At 40.1% G+C, this 26,772-nt stretch overlaps 2 protein-coding genes across 3 annotated transcripts in view; both read left to right on the forward strand.

The window, feature by feature from the left end:
* armc8 (armadillo repeat containing 8) overlaps nucleotides 1–4,461 on the forward strand; it is a 318,657-nt gene extending 314,196 nt beyond the window's left edge. Inside the window, exon 18 of the mRNA XM_049485253.1 lies at nucleotides 4,420–4,461. Coding sequence (XP_049341210.1) covers nucleotides 4,420–4,446 — 27 coding nt within the window. The 3' untranslated portion in view covers nucleotides 4,447–4,461. The remainder of the gene's footprint in view (nucleotides 1–4,419) is intronic.
* The window catches only part of plekhm3 (pleckstrin homology domain containing, family M, member 3), a 52,060-nt gene extending 26,088 nt beyond the window's left edge, over nucleotides 1–25,972 (forward strand). For both annotated transcript variants that reach the window (XM_007260427.4, XM_015608621.3), the window contains exons 7-9: nucleotides 9,943–10,006; nucleotides 16,683–16,840; nucleotides 22,812–25,972. In XM_007260427.4, the coding sequence (XP_007260489.2) occupies nucleotides 9,943–10,006; nucleotides 16,683–16,840; nucleotides 22,812–22,980 (391 nt within the window). In that variant the 3' untranslated portion in view covers nucleotides 22,981–25,972. The remainder of the gene's footprint in view (nucleotides 1–9,942; nucleotides 10,007–16,682; nucleotides 16,841–22,811) is intronic.
* Nucleotides 25,973–26,772: the final 800 nt, after the last annotated feature.

The following is a 26,772-nucleotide window of genomic DNA, read 5'->3' on the forward strand; positions in this document are numbered from 1 at the left end:
CTGGTACTGTATATCACATACACAGTCTCCCTCCCTCAGTGACCATATAGATCATGTATATTTTATTATGCAGGCAGTGAAAGTAATCTTTCAGCACAATACCGTAGTCCTTATAGTTTGATTAAATTAAGAGGCAAAGTTAATCAAATGCAGAGAGAGGATATCTCTTGCTCAGTGTTAGTGCAATTAACAAACTAATATTAATAGAATATAATGAATAAAACACTTGGTTGCTGTTTGTGTTACCAAACGTAAAAAAAAAAGTCAATACAACCTTACGACTATGTTTTTAGAAATGTTTGAGTACTGTGTGAATACTGCAGGGAGGAAACAAATGCTAAACACTGGCTCTGATAACTAAAATTACATCATAATCAAGCAGAGTCTGCATGTAGAGCATGGTAGAATCTCACTCGTAAAGCATGTGTGTTCTTGTTACGATGGAAGACGCTGAGAGGAACTGGAGCTATTTTTGCTACTTCTTTTTTTGTTTGTTTGTTTGCTGTTGGTTTTATTGATTTGATTTGCCCTCCTGCAAGCATCGCTCAGAGTAGTCTGCTAAAGGTGCTAGAGTTTTTTCTTAAAATCTCTTTTAAAAAATCAGTTCAAGTTTGAGGAGCTACAATTGTGGAGTCTAAAAGAGCAACATATCAGAATGTATGTCTCCAGAATTGTGATGCACTACTGTAGATCAGAAATAGAAAAAGAGAAAGAGAACTAATCATCAGTGTTGTACTTTATATTCTATATTTTTTATTTTAATTCACATGTATGCTTAGAAACTGCAGTCATGGCTCAGCTGTCACTCTTTCTGTGGAGTCTATATGTGGGCTCAGCTCATTGAATTATTGAACGGGGCCAGCCCGCTGTCCTCATCTGTCTTTTGAACTTCACTGCGACCTAGGCCGTGGGTGCCTGTTTGAAGTACAGACGAGGACCTCAACAAAGGCCGAGGCTCGGTTTGATTTGGTTTGGTCTGGTCAGTCTGTCGGAGGTCTACCTCTCCATCCATCCCTTCTGGATCTGTCCCAGCTGCGCCGGCCCGGCGTTGACTTTATCAGGCCGGGGTGTTTACGGGCAGCAGCGGTGGTGACCTCGGCTGGAGGCGGCTCTGGGCTCCCAGTGTTTACGGCCAGGCTGCGCGCCGGCAGCGGCTAATGCTCCGCCTTTCCAAACAGTGCAGGATTGATGAGGGCGGTGGCGCTAAAATATTACCCCTGCCATCCATCGCCTGGGGGCCAGGCACCCGGCAGCGGCCCTGTAGAGGACGAGGAGTGTTTACTCTGAGCTCTCAGAGAGAGCGCAGAGAGCTGTCACAGCCCACACCGCAGAGGCTGATCTAATGCAACTATGTGAACTGCACAGGCCCCCACACACAGGCACATGCTTTTGGTTTGGCCAGAAATCAAGGTTCCACGATTTACCCCCTTGCCCCTTATCAGCCATGACATGTTTGGTGTCTGAGGTTTACTTCATTAGTTTTGCTCTGGAGCTAGAAGGCTAATGCAGGTAATAAGCAATGAAAGCAGAGATCATGGAAGCCTCAAAGCTAGCACAGTACCTGAATCATCACACCCTTGCTTTAGACATTATTGTGTTTTTAGCTGATTTACTTTTAGGCTACAGACTTGCTTTATGGGCTTTCTGATGGTTCATTGGCAACTATCAGATGAACTACAGGGCTTGGATAATGAAACTAAAAAACACCTGGTTTTAGACCACAATAGTTTATTGTCCCAACGAACAGTTCTGGTGGAAACAGGAGAGTTGAGGTGCACATTGAATTCTTCCGTGATTTGAGCAGCCGTGGTTTTATGTTCTTTTTTTTTTAATACAATCTGGGTTAGCACCCGCACATCCCTTTCAGACAGCTTCCTCTTACAGCGTCCACAGTTAATCCTGTTGGATGTGGTTCGTCCTTCTTGGTGGCATGCTGACATTACCCTGGACATTACTTGCTGTCTTGGTCACAGATGCGCCAGAAAGATGTGCACCAACAATTTGTCCTCTTTTGAACTCTGGTACGTCAGCCATAATGTTGTGTGCATTGCAATATTTTGATCAAAACTGTGCTCTTACCCTGCTAATTGAATCTTCACACTCTGCTCTTACTGGTGAAATTAATAAGGATTGGCCACCAGGCTGCTCCAATTTAGCCATGAAACCTCCCACACTAAAATGACAGGTGTCAGTTTCATTGTCCAAGCCCTGTAGTGTTCCATAAAAAATAGCAATCTTGCTATTCTGCAAAAAAATTACTTGCTTCCGGATGTGAGTTATCCACACAGATATCAAACCTATATTACAAAACATTCAGATTTCTGAAGATTTTAATGCTTGTTAAAACTCTGGTGTCCAAAAAGCTTTTATATGTATGCTCTTAGAGCTACACACACAAAACACATCTTTTTCAGTCCTGTCTATGATTTGATTTTGGACTAGCAATCGCATTTTTAATTCACATGCATCTATCCACAGTTGACGCTTTTTTCCACTACATTGTACCTACTCTAATGGACTCTACAGGACTGGGCTTTTTGGTCCCTGGTACCTGTTTGTTTCTCATTAATGCAAAGCAGAGTACAGTAGAGTACAGTAGAGTTGATACTAAGCAAAGGAAAGGTGCTCGATGTGTCCCTATTTATTCATGTAAAAAATTAAGACACCCCATGTAAATCTTCCTTTGTGTCCTATCCTTTTCCTTCATACTATAATTGTATTTCTAATAATGGCCTTTCACAAGTGATTAAAAAAAGATATTTCTTTAGATGTATATGTTTAAATTATATAACATTAATTTAATTAGTCTGGTTTAAATGAATGTTATATAATTTAAACATATACATCTAAAGAAATATCTTTTTTTAATCACTTGTGAAAGGCCATTATTAGAAATACAATTATAGTATGAGGGAAAAGGTTAGGACACACTCACATTAAGTAGTACTTACAGTGTATAATTTAGAATCAGGTGCATCTCATCAGACTCAAGTGATTAAAACATGACTAGATCAGACATTTGGAGAAAGGGTCTGTCTTATTTAAACCTCAGACATTAGTTTGATTTGCTCTTGATGGTTGAAGTTAATGGGATCATCATGGTGAGATTTGTCTTCATTGTTCACATAACTGTGGACAGACACTTGCGTAAAAGCAACAATATTGCTTGTACAGACATGAGGATACTTCTATTACTCTTCTGCCTGGACTTCACCTGCCGGCAGCCTCTTATCTTTAAGTGTAACCTTAGAGAGAAGTTTAACCAAAAGGTTGAGCCAGTACAGAGTCAACACTGTGGACAAACACAGAGCATGTAGTACATGCTTTACACACTGAACCCCTCTGGCTTCGAGCTTTCCTCTTACTGATAGCAGTTTCTGCGTTAGGAGCCATTCTGATTGTCCGTGGACTCCATATCGCCTGGATACCGTACACCAACAAACACTGAGGCACAGAGAATATATTTGCACTGTGGGAAAGGGAGGGAAAAATGGGCGAGAGATTAACCGGAGCAATGAGAATAGATAGAGATAGAGAGAGAGAGAAAGCTTGACCTGATGGTAAACAGGGACAATACCAGTACGTACCTATTAGAGCTTAGATCGGGCCCAAAATATCCAGACATTTTTTGAATAAGTAGAGCGTTAAAACTAAGACTGAGCTGAGCCACAAACACACTCACATCAGACAAATTTGGGACAACAACAGTGATCAAACTGTATGCATACTTAAGAATGTGGAATCAAAAAAGCGTACTAGCAGGTACAAATGTGTACCCATTACACAGAATGTACAAGATTTTTCTCAGTTGTAAATTGATTCAGAATCGGCCACTGCTTTTGTTAATATCAGAGGTGGGAAAAGTACTGAAAAATTGTAGTAAAAGTAAAAGTACCCATCTAAAAATCTACTCGAGTAAAAGTAAAAAAAGTACCCAATTTAAAATGTACTTTGAGTAAAAGTTACTTAGTTACTTTTATTTATTTGACGTAAAAAAAGTACAAATCATAAATTAAATAATCATTAAATTAAACAATTTGGACCTATCAGGCAGTATTTGTTTTGACCGCCCCATAAAACATTTTCAAGAACAAGTGGCACAGGTTTCTACGATCCATTTTTTTCTTTACTGTTAAAAAGTTAAAAGGTTATGGTCTTATAGGTGACTATTAATCGTTTTTATAGTTTTACAGTTCTTTTTTTTTTTTTTACTTGCCATTGCTATGCCTTAACTGCTATTCATATATTTTTAACATCCAAACAGATTGTTTAATGTTCCCAATAAAAACTTAAGGAATTATCATGAAAAACATGAAAACATACAAAAAAAATGTTGGTCGGCGCATGTGCAGTGCAGTAAAGAAGCACATATTGATGGGTAGCAAAATTCTACAGTACACCGGTTCAACCCAAGCCAAGCACACAGACCCCAGGCTAGACAGCTGATTTACACAGCGTCTCTCCCGCTAACCGTAATAAACACTGCATGGAGAAGTTCAGCTGTGCTGCCATGGAGAACAAAACTCATTTTTTTTATTCAGACAATTTGTTTTTTTCCCCCAGCATTTGATTTTTTTCTCAGTAACGGGGAGTTTTCCAATATAGCGAAGTAAATTACTTGTGTCAAAATGTACTTGAGTAAAAGTAGAATTACCTAATAATAAAAAAAACTACTTTAAAAATGACAAATTACTTATAAAAACTACTCAATTACAGTAATGTGAGTAAATGTAATTCGTTACTTTCCACCTCTGGTTAATATACACCACCATTTTTGGCTGGCACTGTAAGAGAACACTTGTAAGTGAGTTATATACGTATAACTCTGATACAGTTTTCGTCTCACACCTCTCACTTGCTGTAAATAAACTGCCCCAGCCTAATCAGCAGAACAGCACTTCTTCTGGGATTAAGTTGGGATTTCTTCATGTCTCACAGCAGATAATAGCTATTCTTTGGCATTCTGACAATGTAGTAGATGTCTCTGGTTCTTTATCACAGTTACAAAGAAAGCTAATACCCGGCTCGCTGTATCAGAGTGTTTTTAAGGGTCTTAAACTGTTAGTCTTCCATTGACACCATTCTTCTTGCTTGGCCCTTCAACCAGATATGTGCTTTATATAACGTCAGTGAAAGTCTCTGTAGCTTTAGAACATTTCACTTTTATTAGCTGAGCTGAGTGTACTGGTACACAATCCTCCCTTCAGCTCTGAATGAAGTACAAACATTTTGAACTGACCGCTCTAAAATGTGTGTGTGAGGGGTTTTGTTTTGATACATTTTCTAATGCATTTCCTGAACACTCTGGATGTGTGTATGTGTACATGTCAAGTCAAAAGTCAAGGGATTTTGTTGTGATTCCATCTGAGTACAAGTACACAGTGCAACGAAATTACGTTTCTCCAGAAACATGGTGCAACATAGAACAAACAGTACAATGTAAGACAACATAAAGTGCAAACAACAACAGATTGTGCAACATAGAACTAGAATACTACAATAAATACAGCAGACATGTGACAATTTAACTGACAGGACAGTGCAGTTCCAACAAAGTACAATCTAAATGTGTGTGGTGAAGATGTACTATACAAGTGTGTGTATATACACTTATTTATTTACCAAAAAAGTAAAATTAATTGTTGGTACAGCTTTCAGAACAGGTTTAAGCCTAGTCCAAAAATGTGTAAAATGCTGAGTAGTCCAGGATTAGAAACTGATGGAAACATAACATGTTGCAAAGATACCATGAACTGTCTAGAAGGAGCTGAGTATTTAAGTGCTTTTACACAAAATGCGCAAGATTTTTCTCAGTTGTACATTGAGAAATTCAGAATCGGCCACTGCTATTGTTAATATCTGAGGTGGAAAAAGTACTGAAAATTTTTAATTAAGTAAAAGTACCTTTACTTTGCTAGAATTCTACTCAAGTAAAAGTAAAAGTACCCATCTAAAAATCTACTCGAGTAAAAGTAAATTGATATAAAAAGGTACAAATCATAAATTAAATAATCATTAAATGAAATAATTTGGACATTTCAGGCAGTATTTGTTCAGATCGCCCCATAAAACATTTTCAAGAACAAGTGGCACAGGTTTCTATGATCTATTTTTTTTTCTTTACTGTTAAAAAGTTAAAAGGTTATGGTCATATAGGTGACTATAAACCGAAGTTTTATAGTTTTACACTTCATTATTATTTTTTAACTTGCCATTGCTATGCTTTAACTGCTATTAACATGTTTTAACATCCAGGCAAATTGTTTAATGTTCCCAATAAAAACTTAAGGAATTATCATGAAAAAATTAAAACATACAAAAAAAAATGTTGGTTGGCGCATGCGCAGTGTCGTAAAGAAGCACATATCGATGGGTAGCAAAACTCGACAGAACACCGGTTCCCCCGCACCGTGCATTTGTCTATTGTTCAAGTCCTTGTTTGATCTGATTGTGACAAGCTAAAACACTGAACACAATTGTAAATGCTCAAAAAATGACTTGCAATACAGTCGTACAAATGAAATACTTTTTTAAAAATATTTATATATTAATATATTAAACTATAATGCATGGGCATTTTTGTGTCTCTTATAAATGGGAAATTTTGTATGATGTGTCTATGACCCCACATACTGATATCATATAACAAGTGTGTAGGTCTGTGTTTTGCAGCTCATTTCCTGATAAATTCAGATAAATTTCACAATCTCTTAGGTCATGATAAACCGTCATTTCTGACATTGCTTAAGTCTAACGTACAGTAATGCACCGGCCTCCAGCCTCGTACCGGCCACTCTGCTGTCTGTCTGTCTCTCAGGACTGTTAAGCTTCTCATAAACACAAAAGGGGAAGTTCATCTCCAGCTAAACAAACACTCACACCCCGGCCTCCGAGCCTCAGTTTAGACTGAGATTAGCGCAGTAATGATGGCTGGGCCTAATGAGTGCTGGTGCAGGGCTGTGAATGGGGCCAACTGGAGCACTGCCATACTCCACTCCCTACAGCCACTGGCTTTCTGCAGCCAGCAGGGCCCCCCGAGCAGACTCCAGCAGAGCTTTACTTAGAAATATTACATTTGAATAATTGGAAATACAAATGGTTATGTTATATATGCTGTAGGTCCAAATGTTTCTTGGCATTATGGCCTTGTATAATCTCCATAGCAAAGCAATGAAAAGTACGATAGAACAGTAGATTAGTTTAGTAGGCATAGTTAATTGTGCTTGATGCCAGCCATCATCTTTAGAAGGTGAAAAGCCCAGAGCATTAGGCTGTGGAGCATCAGAGCATGTCATTGGTCATCTAAGACTTTCTTGGATAAGTTGGAGTGTCAGAACCTTTGATCCGACATCAGTACCTCAACCTTACTGATGCTTTTCTGACATTGTGTTTTTTGTTGTTGCTGATAAACAGATGTCTGTCATTATCTTCCCCATGTTTGTGCATGGTAACATCATTACAACCCAAATGGAACCCCAGTGGTCATCCCTAAACCACTACAGGAGCCTCCTCCACTTGCTGCTCCCGGCCTTTAGGTTAAATGTTCAAAAACAAACCACTGAATATTCCTGCATCAGCACACGCGCTCCGTTGCACGTACAACCACACGCATTCGTCCACGTTCTTTTTCAGCACATACATCCTCCGCCGCCCCGATTCCCTCTCTCCCCCATTTAGGCTAAATTACTCCCTTGCTGCTCGTGCTGCGCCAGCCCGTCCCCTCTCTCATCCCACCCATGTCATTAGGAGGCCTTTCGCGCGCTGCCAGTCCAGCCCCTCTCCACTGCCCCCCCCCCAACATCTGCACTGCTGCCTACTAATGACAGAGCTCAGCTGCAGAGTGGAAGTGAGTGAGTGAGCGAGCGAGCGAGCTATTAACGGAGAGCGTTCTAGAGAGGCGCTCTTAGAGCAGCCTCGCCGACTCCCAGCGGCCGCATGCTTAATCGATCCAATTACCCGGCCTCTCTCTCGCCGAGGCACAAAACACCAGTCGGCCCAGTGCAGTGGTTAAAGTAGGCCGCTCCAGCACAGAAGCGCTGCGTGGAGACCAGCTCCGGGCTAATGATATCCGTCACTGTCACATGCAGCTTCCTACAGGTGTGGGTGTACTGGCTTCCCTACACTATCCATCATGGGTGCACGGAAAATCTAAACCGAATTTTCATGATTACACAAACCTTTATTACCAACTTTTCATTTGCTTATTTATTAGTTATATAGGTTATAGTTTATTTTTATTAGTTTAAACTAGAAACTAGAAACAAATCAGATGAGTGCACAGCTGAAGCAGTTCTCAGGTGGTTGCTGTGCACTTGCTAGATGGTTGCAGTGATGTTCCAAATATTTACATTTACATTAATTACATTTAGCTGACGCTCTTATCCAGAGCGACTTACAAGGTTAATCCTATTACAGAGGTGGACCAACGTAGTGTTAGGAGTCTTACCCAAGGATTCTGATTGGTGTAGCACAGCATAGTCACCCAGACCTGGAATGTGGGAACCCCAGTCTCCCACATAGTGTTATTGTGCTTTAGTAGTGTTATGATAGTGTTCTAGTTGTAGTATTGTGATTTAATAGTGTTATTGTAATGTAATAGTTTTATGGGAACATTATAGTGTTCTTATGCCAGTGTTCTAGTTGTAGTATTGTGATGTAATAGTGTAAATGTGATTTAATACTGTTCTAGTTTTATTGTATTGTTGGTTATTGATTTGATATTATGATGTTACTCTGATGTCATTGTGTTATTGTCATATTGTTACAGTAATGTTATAATGGGTCTACTGTCTTATAAAGTTATTGTTCTGTTTCTAATATTTTCATTGTGTGATAATGCATAGTAATATACACAATTGCTGTGTAAATGGTGTTTTAGTTTTATCATTTCATAATAGTGCTATTGTGATGTAGCAGTGTTGGCGTGTATGATTATTATAGCACCTGTTTGAGGTTTGTTCCTTAGTGTACCTTTTGATAAAGGAAGTATCCCAGCAACACTTTTTACATATTATGCTAAACTGACCACTAGTCTAATGATAGTCCAAACAATGCAGACAGTGTGTGGTCAGGCACATGTCTGATAGTTCTGTAAGACATAAACATATAACCTGTTGGCCAGTGTCTGTGTTCAACATACGAGCAAAAAGCCACGTACATCTATATCTCAGTGCCCTGAGTGTCTTTATTATAAAATTTGTCTTTCTCTCTTTCACACACTGTCCATCTGCTTTCCCCCTCTCCAGACTCTCTCGTCCCGCCGGTCGATCTCCTTGGCTCTCGCATCTTTCATCCCATTTCTTTCCGGATACCTTCGTGGGCCCTTGAGTTGTAATGTGAGCCAGCGTAGGCGAACGAACGACAGAAAGACAGAGGGAGAGAGAAATAGAGGGAAGCAGACTAGGCTCAAGGGAGGAGAGAGGTGAAGAGGGCCATAATAGCCAGCCAGATGGAGAAACCGAGTGAGAGAGAGAGAGAGAGACACAGAACGCGAGAGCTGCCCCACTTCACCCGTAATAAGGGAGAGTGCTTTTAAATGCCTATTCCACAGCCTTTTTCCAATTCAATTTAATTAACCCCTATTTCCCAGTGATGTGAAACTATATGTAGTGCTATTATATATATATATATATATATATATATATATATATATATATATATATATATATAGCAGTATTACACAGAGAGTGATCTATTTTAAACTTTTATTTATTTTATTGTTGATGATTATGGCTTACAGCCAATGAAAACCCAATAACCCAAAAATCAGTATCTCATAAAATTATAATATTATATAAGACTAATTGGTACTTTTGGTGCCAAGTCCTGCTATGAAATTAAATCTGTTTCCATAAAAGTTGTCAGCAAAGGGAAGCATATACTGTACATATTAGGATTAGTGCTGCATGCTTAATTTCCTTTATTTATTTTATTTTTTTGCAGGATTTTTCCAAGGGAATACCTCCTTCAGCACATTCACCTGTACTCGCTGGCTGACCTTCAGCAGGTGAGTGAATATGAGATTAATGAAATTCATACTAAAATGTTGATATATTGAAGCATTGCAATATGTTGTTTGCAATGCTGTGTCGGTTTTGAAAAACAGGGTTGATTTTCAATTGTGATTTTACATGTAAAGATTGGTGTAAGACAGTGGTTAATTTTGTGTTGTGGCTTAACCCTACCTACTTGAGTGCTTTAGATCCCCCTGTTTTAATTGGATAAACAGTTAACTTTCTTTTACTTAAATGTCATAAATATAATAGTGTGTTTTTATACTGAGAGTTTTCCTAAAATTAAATTAACAAACAATTGCTATGTATTGCTTACAGTATCAGAATATATTACTATATATTGCTTACAGTATCAAAATATATTGCTATATATTGATTTATGTTTCGTGCCTCAAAGAATTCTTGCCAGTACACAGCCCTAATTAATACAATTTATTTCCAATCAAAACAGTCTTTAAATATGATTTTTTTTTTTTTTTTTTTTTTTTTTTTTTAGAAAATTAGGATGTTTTCACAACTACCTTGTTTGGTCTGGATTTTCTTTTCTTTTTTTTCTTAATTTTATTTAAAAACAAATCAAATTTTTTCCCAGTTTAGCTAGGCCAATTGTCCCACCCACTCAGCTGTATATCCCCCATCAATTCTGATGCCACAACACAAGGAGAGTGAGGACTAAAACATTCCTCCTTCGATACACGTGAAGTCAGCCACCGCCTCTTTTCAAACTGCTGCTGATGCCGAGTAGCATCAAAGCGCACTCGGAGGAAAGCACAGCAACTCTGTTCTGATACCTTGTGCTGATCGACATCACCCTAAGGGTGATAAGGGGAGTGGGCGTCATCAGAGAGAGCAAGGCCAACTGTGCTCTCTCAGGACTCTGGCAGCTGATGGCATGGTGCATGACCGGGATTCAAACCAGGCATCTCCTCATCATAGTGGCAGCACTTTAGACCGCTGGACCACTCTGCACCCCTGGTCTGGATTTTTGGACTTGACTTTGGTCTGAACCAAAATAGCAGGTGTTAAAGATGTAATGAACCACTGTCTGAACCAAAGAATAAAAAAGTGGTCTCAGTCCAGATCAACTAAACAAAATTCTGATTTGTTATCAGTGCAAAAACACTTTTTCTTGGATGATTCGGACAATAGAAGATAAAAAACCTAGACAACAAGCTGTTTTCTGCAGCACTATGGGTTTCAGTACTTACTCTGGTGATTCCTGTATTTACTGTTGCTGTAGATGAACCTTTATTTATTAACAGAAATAAAAGGAATAGGAGGCTAATCTGTTACAACACCTAGAATATCATCTTGTTAAACTAAAATCATACCTCAAACCAACCTGTAGTTAAGCTTAAGTTCACCATGTAGGTGAAAATAACTGGACTAGGCAAAGGTCTTTAATGGGCTTACTAAACTGCAGTGTGAAAACAACTGGATCAAATGTACACAGTGTCATAAACATATGAACCTTGGTTGAAACTCTGGTCTGTGATTTTTAGGTCTGAAAGTCCCTTTAAATTGGGTAGAATCCACCTCCGTGAGGATGACGAAAGGCCAGGGAAAATAAATGTTTACCTGGAAAAATGATTATTCCTCTTAAGTGGAAAAAATCTATTTTTTTCAGTATATTTTGTATTAAAAAAGAAAATTCTTCAATATTTCATTGATGTTTGAGTTGTTTTGTGTACTTGCTAAAGAAAATGACTCTAAATTGCGAACGTTCTCAGGAACTCCTCTCCCCCTTTCCTCCCTCTTAACTGTTACTTTGACTGTTTGTACTCTCTCTCCTTCTCTCTCTCTCTTTACTCTCTCTCTCCCTCTCTCATTCTCTCTCCTTTTCTCTTTTCTTAGCAGGAGGGTAGAGTCCCTTTGCCTGTTCCCTCCTGCCCAGCTAACTAATTAGTGGCATTCAGAAGCATCAGGCAGAAAAACAAAGTGTGACAGGCCTTCATTTTTCCCCCCAACGTCCCGCACCCTGACACTACTTCCCTCATTCGCTCACCCCCCCTTTTGCATTTTTCCCTTTCTCTCTCCCTCTGGCTCTCTCTCTCTGTCTAACTATCTGTCTATCTGTCTCCCTTTTATTCTTCTCTCATTCACATTCTGCCCTTACAGAGAAATAGAACACATTTTGAATAGGCAATCTTTGATTTGGGTAAATCATTCTTTTTATCCTTTTTCTTAGCTAGATAGTAGAGGAGAGTATTGTTCTTTTCTTTTTCTTTTTCTCTCGCATTGCCTTTGCAAACCCTTGTGCAGTGGGTTGCAGTGGGCTTCCTTTGAAAAGAAAAACAGTTCTAAACAATGTGTCGCTGGTTTACAGCACTCCATTCACATTTTATCAACACTTGGTGTAGGTTGTATATTTGCTTTTTCCCTCCTCCCGTTTCTTTAATTTCCTGACAGCCTTTTTCTTTATATCCTTGCTTTATATCTTTGACTTCCCCTGTCTAGAGAATATTGGCACATTTCTCATTCACATCACATCCCTCCCTCTCTTTCAGGGTCTTAATTGGCTTACGTTATTTTCTTTTAGCATGGCTGCTTAATGCCAGGTCCTTCATGGCCCTGGAATGCTCTCCCTCCATGTCAAGGTCAGTGAATGCTGAACTAACTATCTTCAAATAGACCCCAACAACTCCTCTATAGACCCCAAGCACATGCTCTTGCCTATTCACAAGCAACAAACAGCTACCAGTTTAGAGCTGTCTCTATTTGGGGGAAAAATCATCAAGCCCATTGGACATATTTGTTTGCTCAAGGCTTGTTTGGCTACTGGCTTTTGTTGGGCTTTACAATTAGAAGAGTTTGAAGAGTGCCCAAAGATGGCCCGCATGAAGAGTGCCATATAAATGCTAATTGTTTTTGTGCACATTGTACCAGATGCGACTGTGTTAGCCTTTGCCAAAGACCTCCAAACCACTGGAGGAGGGTGACAAAGGGGCATTCAGTGGCTTTGGGACATCACGCACATACATGCAGAGTTGTAGATTCTTACACAGACTCCCTGGAGTGCCTGCTGGCAGGCTTTCTGCCCTCCCAGCCACTTGGAAATCTCTGAGCTTTCGTGCACTGTAAATCTGTGTCGGTCTCCCTTTCGTTCGTGACATACTGTAATGAGTACAGTAACCATCACCAATGATCGTGTCAAAACCTGGGGGTTCTCTTTCTGCACGTCAGCTCCTGGCATAGGCCTGTGTTGTCGGGTGATAAGCAAAAAGACCCATTACCAATTGAGCCTCGCTTCTTTACCATTCTGATGTATTGAGCCACAGGACCTGCATGGTCGAATGTGATCAAATCATCCATATATGCACGGTCATTACATTCCTTTGTTCAGATTCGCAAACCCTTGAACTTGTAAGTCTCACATACCCACATGCAGACTTTCCCCTTTCTGTCTCCTGTCCTCTCTCCCTCCCTCGCCCACACACTTCCTCACACGCTGGCTCACTGGTGGTAATCCTGTTTTGCCAGGGCCTGGCGGGGAGGGTGTTATCCAAACAGAGCTCACCCTCTTTTTATCTGTCTAATCCGGGCCCTTTCTCTGCCGGTTAATGGAGCAGGCAAGGACATTAGGGCCCGGGATGAGGAGGGGATAAAGCAGCGCGCGTTAAACAGCGGTTTTTAGGGGATTAGCCAGCGCACAACAAAGCACACGCAGGACAGAGCCGAGAAGTGGGGGGTCGCAAAGGCTCCAGCGGCCGCCGGCACCCACGCCATTAGTGTATAGACCGCGTTTAACTTCTGCTTTATCTTAAAAACTGGCTTCAACTATGTGACAGGCCTGGAGCGTTTGACCACAACTGTAAGTGCAAGCTAATGTATAAAGCATTTCAACCCTCTGAAGGGGAAATTCCACTGATTTTGCCAAGTTTGAGATGTAAGCAGAGACGTAAATAAAGTTGTTAAGAGTTTTTTGGTGTGAGATGTTCCATTCTAAAGAAACTTGTCACAATTGTTCACAGTGGTGGTGATAGGAAGCAGACATCAGAAAGGCTTCATGCCTCCTGAAGATTCCTCACGGAAAGTTACCCAACATTTTTTTTTTTTTGAGAAAACTTTTCTAAAATCTGTTTATGTTCAGTAGCTAGTAAAAGAGCTATACATAGCAACTACTGATTACTGTGACCACTACTTAAAACAAACATGAAAAAGGTGCCAAAATCAAGCCCCCCAATCAATCATAGAGACCACTACTGTTAAAAGTAGGTCCATATATTTCTCAACAGACCTTTTGCTTTGAATCAGTCTGAATGACTTTTAACATGACTGTTTTTACATTTTATCCATCGAATTATGGTAAAAATTTGGAATATCAAGCCTTACAAAGCTGCAGGAGGTAATTCTGGTTGCACCGACAGGTCTTCAGAGTATAAGAGAATAATTAGATTTTTTTTTTCACAAGTAGGCGTATTGATGTTCATACACTCTCCAGGCTCATTTTCTCAACCTTAGCTCTCTGTCAGTATGTTAGAGTGAGCATATTAACAGCTCCCCTGTTCCTCTCCACCAGGGCAGGCCCAGGCTCACCGCTCCTCTGCCCCAGCTAAATTATTGAGACGCTTAATTACTTCTTCTGTCAGCGTTGATCAGGGGCTGTATATATCATCGTTACTGAGGCGACTGCGAGCGGCTAGCTCCCGCCACTTTGATTGCTGGGCTGCAGCAGTCCCCTGACACCCAGCAGTGTAATTCTCTGCTTGGGTCCAGCCAGGGTGGACCGTCATGTGTGTGGAAGACGAGATGCTGCCTCTGGGCTTTTCCAGGAATGGTCACTGTGTGCATAACGTGAAAGCTGCCTGATGTATGAATGATTAAGTGCTCTCCTGTTGAATGGAGGTATCTAACAGCATCAAACATCTGTACTTTTATGTCTGCTTTGTGCCTTTTGGGTCTATAGTAATTTTATGTAATGCCTTTTGGCTACAAAGATGCACCGGCAAATTTGTTCATAGATAAAACATGTGAATACAGATGAATTTGTGCAAAAATATAAAATGCGTATACAGAAGTGTAAGTACAATCCAAATTCTACAAATGTTGGTACACACTGTGTAAAATGTAAGTATAAGTAAAAAAAAACAGAATGCAATGGTTTGTACATCTTATAGAGCCTTAGGAACACTTCCAGGACTACGGTGCAATCCCCAAATGCAATTTAAAACTGTTGCATGCAAAGATGAAGCAATATGTCAACACAGTCCAGAAAGGCCAATATATCTTGACCAAAGCTTATTTAAAATTTGATCTTACCAAGTTTGGTATAATGTTATGGTTGGTTACAGTATTAAGGATAAATGAAAGATCACAAGTATTTCAGACAATGTTTAATGGAAAAGGCCCAACTACTGAACTTGTCTTGCACTTATGTGATGAGGTTAACCTATGTGTATCTTCAGTAACCAGCTGAAGACCATGCTGGGCTCTTCCTACTTGGTTCCTGTCAGACCCACAACTGCAATGCTCAACCTCCCCCTTGCCCACACAAGCCCTTTTCAACCTCCCTCACTTCTCTTCTATGTGTATGTGTGCTTCATGGGAGACTGCGGTGGTTCCTCCTTTTATTCTCTCTCCTTCCTCTCCCCACCTCACCCCCATACACCCACCCACCCAAGCCCTCTATCTCTCTCTATCCACTCTCTCTCCTGCCATTCTTCATCCAGCTCCTTGTGGAAGGGCTGAAGAATGCTGTCAGGCTCTTTAATTGGTGTGCCACAGCGCTGCCAGGTGTAGCCACTTGTCTCTTCCCCCTCGGTGAATATGCACTGGAGGTCTGGGCCCCTTCCCCTGGCCCATTCAGTGGCCCACAATGCACCTTCTTCAGACCTCTGCTTTCAAAGACCAATGCCGATTTTTAACTACTCCAGCCGGTAAATGGCATTCACATATTATTTTTTGCAAACAGTCGACCAAAAGGAATTACCCCACTCTCCCACCCACCCTCGAGCCCTGACCGGCCCCCTCGCCCACCCCTACAACCCAACAAGCATTCATTAGTTTTGATCTGGATTCCTGATGTGAACCCTGGGTCCTTCGCATTGGTTTCTATTCGGCCTTGTTTTGAAAAATGTTGCGTATTAAGTTTAACACACATGGCCTGGATATTTTTGTCATCACTGTCCTGCAAAAATCTTGTATTATGCTCTTCACATAGTTTGAACCTGGTAGTGATTCTGTACATTTCATGATGACTGGACTAATAGAACAATCAAAACAACCAAAAAGATGTTTTACATTGACTTCCATTAAAAGTCAAGTCAAGCTTTTGGCATCATGGCGACAGTTTATTCTTAGGGGTATATGTGGTCATAGTTGTGACTTCTTAGGTAGGACTTATTTTTGAGTTTACAGCAGTGTACAGCAGGCACGATAGATTGCAGGTTCTTTCAGGGACTCATACAACTGGTCAGTAGGGCTCTTTTCTTTTTAGGGTTGCTTACTTTTGTGTTAATATCCACAATTTAGTATCATCTATCATCCTTCTAGCAGTAGCTGCTGTGGGTGGGTCGATTGATTTCTGATCTGGTTTTCATACTAGTATAGTACAATGCAAAAATTGTTACATCCAGTAATGATCTATATTTGTGCACCACTAGACTTTACCAAGCACCTTGCTGATTATCTGTCTCTTGTCCCCCTGTCCCTCTTCCTCCTGTTGTACAGGTCATAGATGGAAAGCTAGCACCCTTTCTTTCCAAAGTGATAAAGTTCGCCAGTTCCCACGTGTACAGCTGCAGCCTGTGCCGAGAGAAGGGCTTCATCTGTGAGCTCTGCCACGATGGCCAGATCTTGTACCCTTTCCAGGAGAATGCCACCAAGAGGTCAGCTCCATTCTTACCCACTATTAACACATTCAAAAACTAATATACATTTACTATTCACTTAATTACAACCCCTTTTTTTGGTCCGTCTACCCACTTCTACCCATTTGCTCCCCATATATTATAGACAAACTATATACAGATCAGTTATATACAGTAGGTGTACAATTGCAATTTGTAGTTCTTCTTTTTAAGCACCCCCTCTCTACACTACTCATATTTGTTTAGAATACCATACTATTATTATTATTAAACAAGAACATGTAAGAACTAAACCCACCCAATCAATCTAGCGATGCCATGCAGAAAATATGTTGGTTGGTCACATGGTTCTCTCTCTACATAATCCCTCTGGCTATTGGTAGTAACCTCTCTTGACTCATAGTCACTGACTGGTCTAGATGTAAAACCAGCTAGGTATTTGCCACGTGTCTGATTTGGCAAGCGTCTTTCTGCAAATCACACTAAATGACTAAGCAAGGGCAAAATGATCACTGCCCTTTCATTGCCTCCAAACAGAGGTTTTTGACAGCAATTTGCAACTGGAAAACTGGGCTACAATTGTGTGTCTACTATGCATTCTGTTTACCCATGTGAATGCATTGGTCATATTGCTGAAAATTAAAAACTTTAATATGGTCAGCAGTAATCAGAATATTAAATGTATATAACTACACTCAATGACCCTCACATGGGTTCGGTTCTATTAAGAGGTTATGAGGCTCAACATGTCTTTACACAGGTCCATATCACTTCTATGTACAGTAAGCAGGAGTGAATCACTGGTCAGAAAGAAACTGACCATTAATAAAGGGATTGAATATATACATATATATATATATATATATATATATATATATATATATATATATATATATATATATATATATATGTATATGTATAACCTGTTCAAATTGGGCTTGAGTGGCTGCACGTTTTCATTCCAGCCAGGCACAAGCTCATGTGATCAGTGGTATGAAGCTGCTGGTTGCTTTAAAAAAAGGTGACCAAGGGAGAAGTTTCTAATAAAGTAGATGATTTAGAAATACATGAGATTTAATCAGTGGTTAAATCCAGTCCTATGTTCTTGGTGGTAACCCATCTTAAAGCACTGCACTGGAGTCACAGTTTCTCATGAATTCCAAAGAGACCTTGTGACCACTTGGTTGTTGCTGTCCTGTGTTAGTCACACCTGGGTTTAGTGTCATGGTGGCATGTTGAACGAGCAGAGGTGGGACACCTAGTATATCGGAGCACAGTTAATCCCCTCAAAACTTCTGTGTCCCTGGTTTAAGCTTGCCTTATTGCTAACTACTGATAAGACACATTCTCCACTTCTCACCATTCCTGTGACTAGAGACCGGCCTGGAGAATGTTTGCTGGTGCCTGGAGAGTATTGCAATGCAGCGTGAAGAGTTGTCATGTCATGTCATTCCCAAAGGGTGATTGAGGCCATGTTCTAATGCAGAGGTTAAGACCAGGGCCAAGACCATGACCTTGAAACTGTGGCCATGATAAGAGTACTATAGCTATGGCCACATTCCAGTAAAGTCTAAATGGCAGTTACACATTTTGACTCACCCAAGTGAACGTACTGCCCAGCCTTAACTGTCAGTGTCCATGCAGTTTTTAACTGCATGCAGGTGTCACTGTAACAAAACTCTTCAGATTGTTTGTTGTGTGCTGTAATTTTGAGGGTGTGTTTTTTGTATCATGGCTGTAAAGATATATGCATGCTGGCAAGCTGTCATGGTATGAAAATACTGTTAAGGCAAGGTGTCTACACACCCTGCTGTAAACTTATAAACACCTGCTCCTCCTACTCACTATGCTGATTAGCCATCACGCCCACCTGCTTTTGAATACTTTATGGCCTGTGCTGATAGGATGTTGCAGTAAACTGTGGTTAATTATCACAACGCACAGATTTATAATAGATGTTGACCCTTCAGGACTGTGTTTGTGAAAAGGCGGAAGTTTTTGGGGTTATCTACCTATATAGAAGACATCAGTTCTTACTTGCTGTACAGTATTTACAGTAAATGAGTTGTGCAACTTGCAACATTTTTTGCATTATTATTTATTGCATGTACATTGATTTTATTTATGTTGATCTAACGTATTTTTCGCACTATAAGGCGCACTAGATTATAAGGCACACCATCAACAAACATCTATTTTCTGGTCTATTTTTATACACAAAGCACACCGGTTTATAAGGTGCGTTATTTTTAAAGTCAAATGAGTGCTGGATGGTAAACTACACAAGTTTCTATCCTGAAAACTGTTCATTTGGGTGAGTAATGCGATTCTGTTTATCTACAGTAAACTTAGATTTCCAGATTTCCACTAAGGCCAGCCAGACAGCGCCACAGAGCTTGTTTTAACATAAACAGGAAGGCTACAGTCCGATATACTCATCTCTGAATGGCGAAAGGGCTTAGTGTGGTTATCGGGTAAAGGCAGTGCTGCTCCAGCTAGGGCTGAACGATTAATCGTTTTTTAATCGAAATCGCGATTTGAATGGACGCGATTTTTCAATCGCAGGAGCTGCGATTTGAATTAGCCAATAGCCTGCAAGTGTTTCCAACTTATGTGGTTAAAAGCGCCTGTTCTGTGTCTGAGAGGCTTGTGTGTGTGTGTGAGCACACCGCCTGCTCTTCTCCGATTGGCCTGATGCAGCAGGGGCTGGATTCATTTGAATATTTTTTTCACTGGAGGGCGGGGCTGCGTTCAACGCAACGAAGCCAGCATGCACTGCCGCTCTCTCCATTGCAGCTACATCAGGGTGAATTAAATTTAAAGTGGCGCTTGGACATGAGTGGAAGACTTGGATAAAATAATTTAAAGCCAGGCGGACACTGTGCAATTGTTTAAATGCGTTGTAGAGTTCAGATTGTCTGCGAACCCGAACCTGACTTGATGCCCGAACTCGCGCCAGGTCAGCAGAGAATTCCCTCCGCTTTCCTTTGCGCTCTGTCAGATGGTGCTCCAGAAAATGGTCTGTGAGGTAGATCTGTTTTAATACAACAAATCACACTATGATCTTTATGATGTACCACAAGTTACACTGTTATAATCACACAGTGCTGCACGCGTGTCAGCAGCTGCAGCTCTGCCTGTTTAAAGCTCCGCGCGTGGGTTAATCGGTTTGCGCCGCACACATCGCCGGGGTGACGACGCGTCTTTTTGGGGCAGAAATAATATTTCTTTATTTTATTTCTGCTATTGCGTGCCGTTTTTCGTTTATATCTTTTGGAATTCGTTATATTGTAATTTTATTAGTATTTGGGGATTATTAAATAAAATATAAAATTAATATATAAACAGTATAAATAAATATCAGTTTGTACCAGTGTTGGGAGTAACGGCGTTAAAACAGCTTCTGGCCGCTGTGCCTGTGGTTTGGCGTGGTGAAGTGAGGCACAATTGTGACGATTTGCTGCTCTAATCAATTCAGTGATTGCCGTGGACAAGCCAAGTTCCGAATTAAGGACGTTAAGCTCTTTTTAGCTGCTCCGATGTTTGTGGTGCTGCTGCTTTCTCTTTTAGAGCTTAGATTTTCTGCCCGAACCTGACCTGACCCGAGGACCGACCCGAAATCGGGCTCCTATTTTTATTTTATATAAAGCTTTGGTGTGCTAATCATAATGTTGCTAAGTAACCAATTATTATTGTTCACTAAAGCGAACGAAATAGCGAAAACTGAAAGTGAAAAACATTTGTGTTAACTGAATCTGATAAAAACGGCAATTAAAAGAAAATAACATAACTATCTCGAACTGTATTTTGTGTTTATAAAACTAACTACAACTAACTGAAATTACTGATAGAATACCCTCATTTTCGTGTTAAATTAATTTAAAAGCGCTGTTGTACAGCGGAGTTGTACAGCGGGCGGTGTTGTGCCGAGCGCGTGGCACCTGGTCCGTGGCGTTAGTTCTTGTGTAAAGCGCTCGCGCTAGCCGCAAAATACGACAGAAAACACTGAGAAACTGCAGAACTATCTATGGGATTACAATATGAGCGCCAGGCAGATGAAAGAGAAACAGCAGATACAGCGTGAGAATATTTACCTGTGAGTAGTAACTCACACCAGAAATCTCTCTCTCTCTTTCTTTCTCTCTTGCAAAACGTGCACGTTTTGGGCCTGATCTAAGCTCTATTCTCTTTTGGCAAGGCTGTTGTTATATTAATACCATTTTAACGGTCATTAGATTGTTGTTTTTGTCCATTATTTTTTTTTGTTTATATATACATATTTCCTTTGAGGGTGGCTTGGTATGTTTAATTTCATCCCCAGACGCGTTTTTCCGTTTTTTCCGTTTTTTTCAGTATTACAAGTTTTAGTAATTTTCTTTGGTTGTGTGGAGAATTTCGTTTTATTTTTTTTAAATTCGTTAGATTATATTTTTGTCAACATTTTGGGTTTATTTTCGTTTGTTATTTTTCTAATAGTAAATGTATAATTGATTTCCTTTTTTGATGGGCGAATATTAAAAAGTAACGCGATTAGTTACTTTTACTGGTAACTAATTACTTTTATAGTGGAGTAACTCTGTTAGTAACTCAGTTACTTTTTTGGAGAAGTAATGAATAACTATAACTAATTACTTTTTCAAAGTAACGTGCCCAACACTGGTAGCTACCAGTATGAAGCTAACAGCTAAAAACTGATTTACTTTTAAGTTCATTTATTTGTAAAAATGCATCTCAAAACTCAAAGAGTTTAGGATAAAACCGATATTTTGCTTTTTTTTTAGCTTTTCTGCTAAGGCATTACTGTCCACAGCGGACCAGTCAGTTACTGATGTTGCAGTTATACCTTTTGTGCATGCAAGCATTAATGATGCTACTTTTGCATTTAATGTGCAAAAAAACTGATTTACTTTTAAGTTAATTTATATTGTAAAAATGCATCTCAAAACTCAGACTTTACAGTTACTGATGTTGCAGTTAAACCTTGTTATTTATTTTGTTGTTACTTGCAATTTAAAAATAAAACTGAAAACTGCATTTAATCTGAGATACCTGTGAATATTTTATGTGGAAGAAGTTTATAAATTTATTTGATAGGTATGGTAACCACTAATACAGGTTTAGGTTTTTGATGGATTAAAAATAATCGCAATTTAAATCGCAATCGCAATATTCTGTGGAAAAATCGCAATTAGATATTTTGCCCAAATCGTGCAGCCCTAGCTCCAGCACTCCTAGCTGGGGTTAACACCAGTGTACAGTCCAACATACTCGCCTCCGAACTGTGAAAGAGCTAACTACCGCTTAGCATGTTTAGTGGGTAATGCTAATGCTGCTCCAGCAGTGCTAACCGGGGTTAGCAGCAGGCTACAGGCTGATAATACTTAATGTCTGAATTGCAAAAGAGCTAGTGCTTAGCGTGGTTAACAGCTAATGCTAATACTTCTATAGTCTCGAATCTCGGTGCTGGAGAACTAAACTATAGAACTAAACTATAACGTTGCACTTCAGCAAAGTGGCTTTACTGCTCCTTACAACCTGACTGGTAAAATTCCTACAAAAGGTGCACCAGATTATAAGGCACACTGATGATTTTTGAGAAAATTAAAGGATTTAGATTTTAAAGCACCTTATAGTGTGAAAAATTCAGTAGTTTTTTTTTTTACTCAGTTTTGCTCACTCCTAGACCTGGCCTGGTCTAGAATACCACATAGTTGTGGTCTTAGACTTGTCCTGGACTTGGTCTAAAATGAGACTTTCCTAATACAAAGTCATAGTCTTGGCTTGGACTTGTCTTGTCTTTCAATTTAGCTAAAATCTCTAGCTTGACCTGTTTTGGTCTTTTGGTCTTCTAATAGTCTTGATTACAAAACACTTCATGGCCAATTTTCTTTTTGATATTTAGCATGTTATTTTGCAGTATATTAGATTCAAACATGTTTACAGTGTGCAGGCATTCACAGTTCCTCATGTGTGTGTTTGTGTTCCTCAGGTGTGAGGGCTGTGGCGCAGTCTTCCACGCCGAGTGTCGGATGCGTGCACAGCCATGTCCGCGTTGCGTACGGCGAGAACTGCACAAGAAGCCATCTTCCTTCTGGAAGAAACACAACCACTGCGAGGACAACGACGACCTCCTGAGCTGCTTCGAGCTGGACACCTGAGCCAGGCAGCCTCTGCCCCCCCAGCTGCTCTAGCTGCTCAGCTGCTCCAGCAGACCCACCGCCAGTTCAGAGCTGCTGCTGCTGCTGCTGCTGCATCTCTGTGTACGTATGTGTGTGCGTGCAAGACTCCACAATTGCGGGACCCTGAGAAGGAGCGTTATGTTTGCCGACAAGGAACAGAAGGGTCTTTTTGTTTTCGTTTTTCAATCGGCTCTCTCCAGAGACTCGCTCTCTTTCTACAGACTCGCTCGCTTTCTCTCTCTCACGCTCTCGCTCTCTCTCTCTCTCTTTCTCTCTTTTTTCTCCCTCTCGGCCACTCTCACCTGAGAGATGGATACACAGAGACAATACTTCAGTCCCTGAAGAGGAGAGGTTTCATAATGATACCAATTTGCCCTCGCCTTTCATCTACCAAATGACTGCCGGGCCAACCGACAAATGCGGACCGAGCGGAGTGCGCTCACATACTAGCACACGTAAACACACTCTCACAGTCTGACACAGAATAATACACTCGGTCGGGGGAAAAAAACTCAAGGCCAATAATTCAAGCAATTTTCTCTGCACAAATACATCATCTAATCCATTAACAAGCTGTACTAAAATCGGACATCCTGGATGCTCTCCGATTTCCAGATACCTCTACTTAGCCCTACAATGGAGAAGCTGAGAAGTACTATCCTAGACCCATTCACTTGTTTTAAGTGACTGGATGAACATCCAGATCTTCCTCTCCACATTCCTACACAACCGCTACGATGCTCCCTTTTTCTGTCAGTCTTTTGCACTACACAAGTTTTCGTCCCTTGAATTGAAGGACTGTGGACTGAGCCTTGAGGAACACTCCTTGGTTTTTCAGAGTGGAAAAAGCTCAATGCCACAAGGATTGAGGACTGAGCCTTGAGCCTTGAGGAACACTCTGTTTTTTCAAAAGGAATTGCTGGAAAATCTTCATAATAATCCTGTATATAGCTGTGTCAAATAATATAGCTAAATCATACACCCAAATTCCTAAACTTGTGAAGTAAACGGCAGCATTGGCATGGTGTCCCATACAGCTGCAGCTGAAGTTTATCACCGCTCAATGGCACTGGCTTCATGCAGCTGAGCCTCGATCTCCTTTGCCAACCTCTGGGTCTCTGATTACAAACTAACTCTCAGCCACAAGGTCCCAAATTATAGTCCGGCACTCTGGGGCTTTGTTTAGCATTGGTAGAGCCCGTTTAGCGCAGAACACAAAAAAATAAAAATCCCGTCCACTGACTGACTCATTACTTGCATCGACCAAACTGACCACTGCTTTGGATCCGTATCAGTCGGGCATTGCTCTGGTTGGGCATTTACACTCCATTTTCCGGCTACTTGAACTAAGCATTGGCAATAATATCTCCTTCATTTTGCTTTCGCTGCCTTATTTGACCTCTTTTTTTGCACTCTTTTTCCCCCCTAAGGGACAAAGCTTTGACAATGCAGAATGACTGAGAGCTGTCACCTGACATTCTTATCCCTTCCCCTCCCTATGCAAACTAGCTAGGCCAAGTGACCTTTTTCAAATCTCTAAATCCCCAAAACCTATATTCTCATCTTTTCTCACCTTGCTTCCCCTTTGTGAACATGGAGGAGACGCCAATGCCATCTGTTAGCTCTTGTTGGACACCAGGACCAGCAACACAATTCCTGACTCTCCAATTCCTGTCTAACTTTGCTCTAACTCTGTAGACGTCCATAGAAGATGATGCACGCGGCACTATGTTAAAGGGAAATATGTGCTTGATTCTGGACATTGGGAAGAACCTGAGGGATACTTGAAGGGAAAATTTAAATATTTATTGTTCTAGCTAGTGGACTGATAGAAGAACTACAGGTACTGTTGAGGAATAGCAGTTGTATTTTGCCAGTCATCGTTCAAGAGTTAGCGTAATTAATCCTGCAAAAATGCAGCTAGGTCAACATGGAAGTACAATTTTATCTACCATATTGAATTAACATGTTTTACTGCTCTGCAAAAATGTTGTTTACAAGTTTTTTGTTTGTTTTTTTTAATAATTGGGCAGATATGCTCACTTGAATGCAGCTTTTTTTTTCTTTTTGCCATTTGCACCAAAAGTACTTTATGCTTATTTTCGAAGTTCATGAAGTTCATGTACTGTGAAAACATCAAAGAGCACCCTATATTTATTTGATTTCCAGTCAGAACAGCCATCAATTGTTCAGTTGTTAAGTAGGGCTAGACAATATACAACAATCAAGGAATCTGTTCCTACACAGTTTATGTCGGACCTCTGGTCCTCTAGTCTGTTATGCTGGATTGGTGTATTATTTCAGCAGTCATCACCATTTTTGCAATGTCATGTAAAGCAAATTAAACCATACACATTATGCTACAACCTGCTTGATACACAAGGAAATTTTGTACTTTTCTTATTGTCCATCATTTGTTTTATCCGATCTTTAAAATTTCTTTTTTTTTATATCACAGTATATATTGCTGAAAAATAACATTTTTCAATGTCTGACTAAAGCCCTAATTGTTAACAGCATTAGAAAGCACAAGCTTTGACAGCTAAACTTATATCAGATGTTTGCATATTTATTCCATCCATATTAATCTTCCTAAGAGTTTACACTCTTATCAGGAGACTCACTCCATCTTCAAAGTTCAGCCTTCTAAGTTTCGATGTATTCAGTGATGTTGAGGTCTGGACATTGGGGCGGTCACTTCAGGTGTTTATTATAAGGGCAGCAGCTGCTTATATATATTATTATTTATTAGATGTATCAGTTTGAATTTTCCACAAAGAGCTTTTTTATCTAGCTCTAAGTTTTTTTCTGAGTATTTCAGGCCTATATAGGATTGTCATCTACAACCGTCCCATCTTCAAAAAAATGTATCTTGAGAAACTGAACTTAATGACTGTTTTGACTGGAAAAGAAAACCCTGGTCTCTGTCTTTTGCACAGTACTGTATGATTGAGTGTTGTGTGTGTGTGTGTATGTGAAAGTGCACTGAAGATAGAAGAACTATTGTGCCAGTTGTTCATAATTGGTCAGAATTTGATTCTATTTATTGACACACTCTTTCATTCTCTCTCTCTCTTTCTCTCCTTTTCTCCCTCTTTCTCTTTCTCTCACTTTGCCTGCCTTAAACAGAAAGCCAATCCATCAGTCTGCTGGTGTTCCTCTGTTATTGAATTTTCGCTGTGCCATTTAATCAGCTGGACAGACGTTTATGAAATTATTCATTATTCCAGGTTCATTTCATGGCCTTACCCTTAACTGACCTCCAGCAACAATATTGAAAATAGTCCCCCTTCTTACTGCAAGGCTGGGAAAGTTGTTTTGTGTCTGAATTCAGATCACATTCAGGGTTGTCTGGTTCAGATTAGATTATTTAAAGTGTACACATGTTGTACGGGCATGTATCTGTTTACTGTTGATGTTACATGGTTACAATATCTTTGGAGGAACCGACCTACGTCATTTTGCTTCTGAAGGGGAATTCAACTCATTTTTATACCATGTCTGAATAATTCAGCCAGTTGTACTGGTGGATAAATGTATAAGCAGGTAACCCTTTCTTTTACTGTCTTTTAAGTTGGATAAAATATTAACAGGTATTAACACAAACCATGAAGTACGAGGTCAATAAATTGGCCAATAAATCTGTGAATTCACTTCGCACTTAAATTCCTAACAGAGTCTAGCCTATCAGTTGTAAAAGACCATTTCATATGTAACAAAACAGTAAATATAAACACTCTAACAATAATGTTCAGTTTAACAATATATTTT

Source organism: Astyanax mexicanus, chromosome 11 (genome assembly GCF_023375975.1).
Source record: "Astyanax mexicanus isolate ESR-SI-001 chromosome 11, AstMex3_surface, whole genome shotgun sequence".
Classification (NCBI taxonomy): Eukaryota; Metazoa; Chordata; class Actinopteri; order Characiformes; family Acestrorhamphidae; genus Astyanax; species Astyanax mexicanus.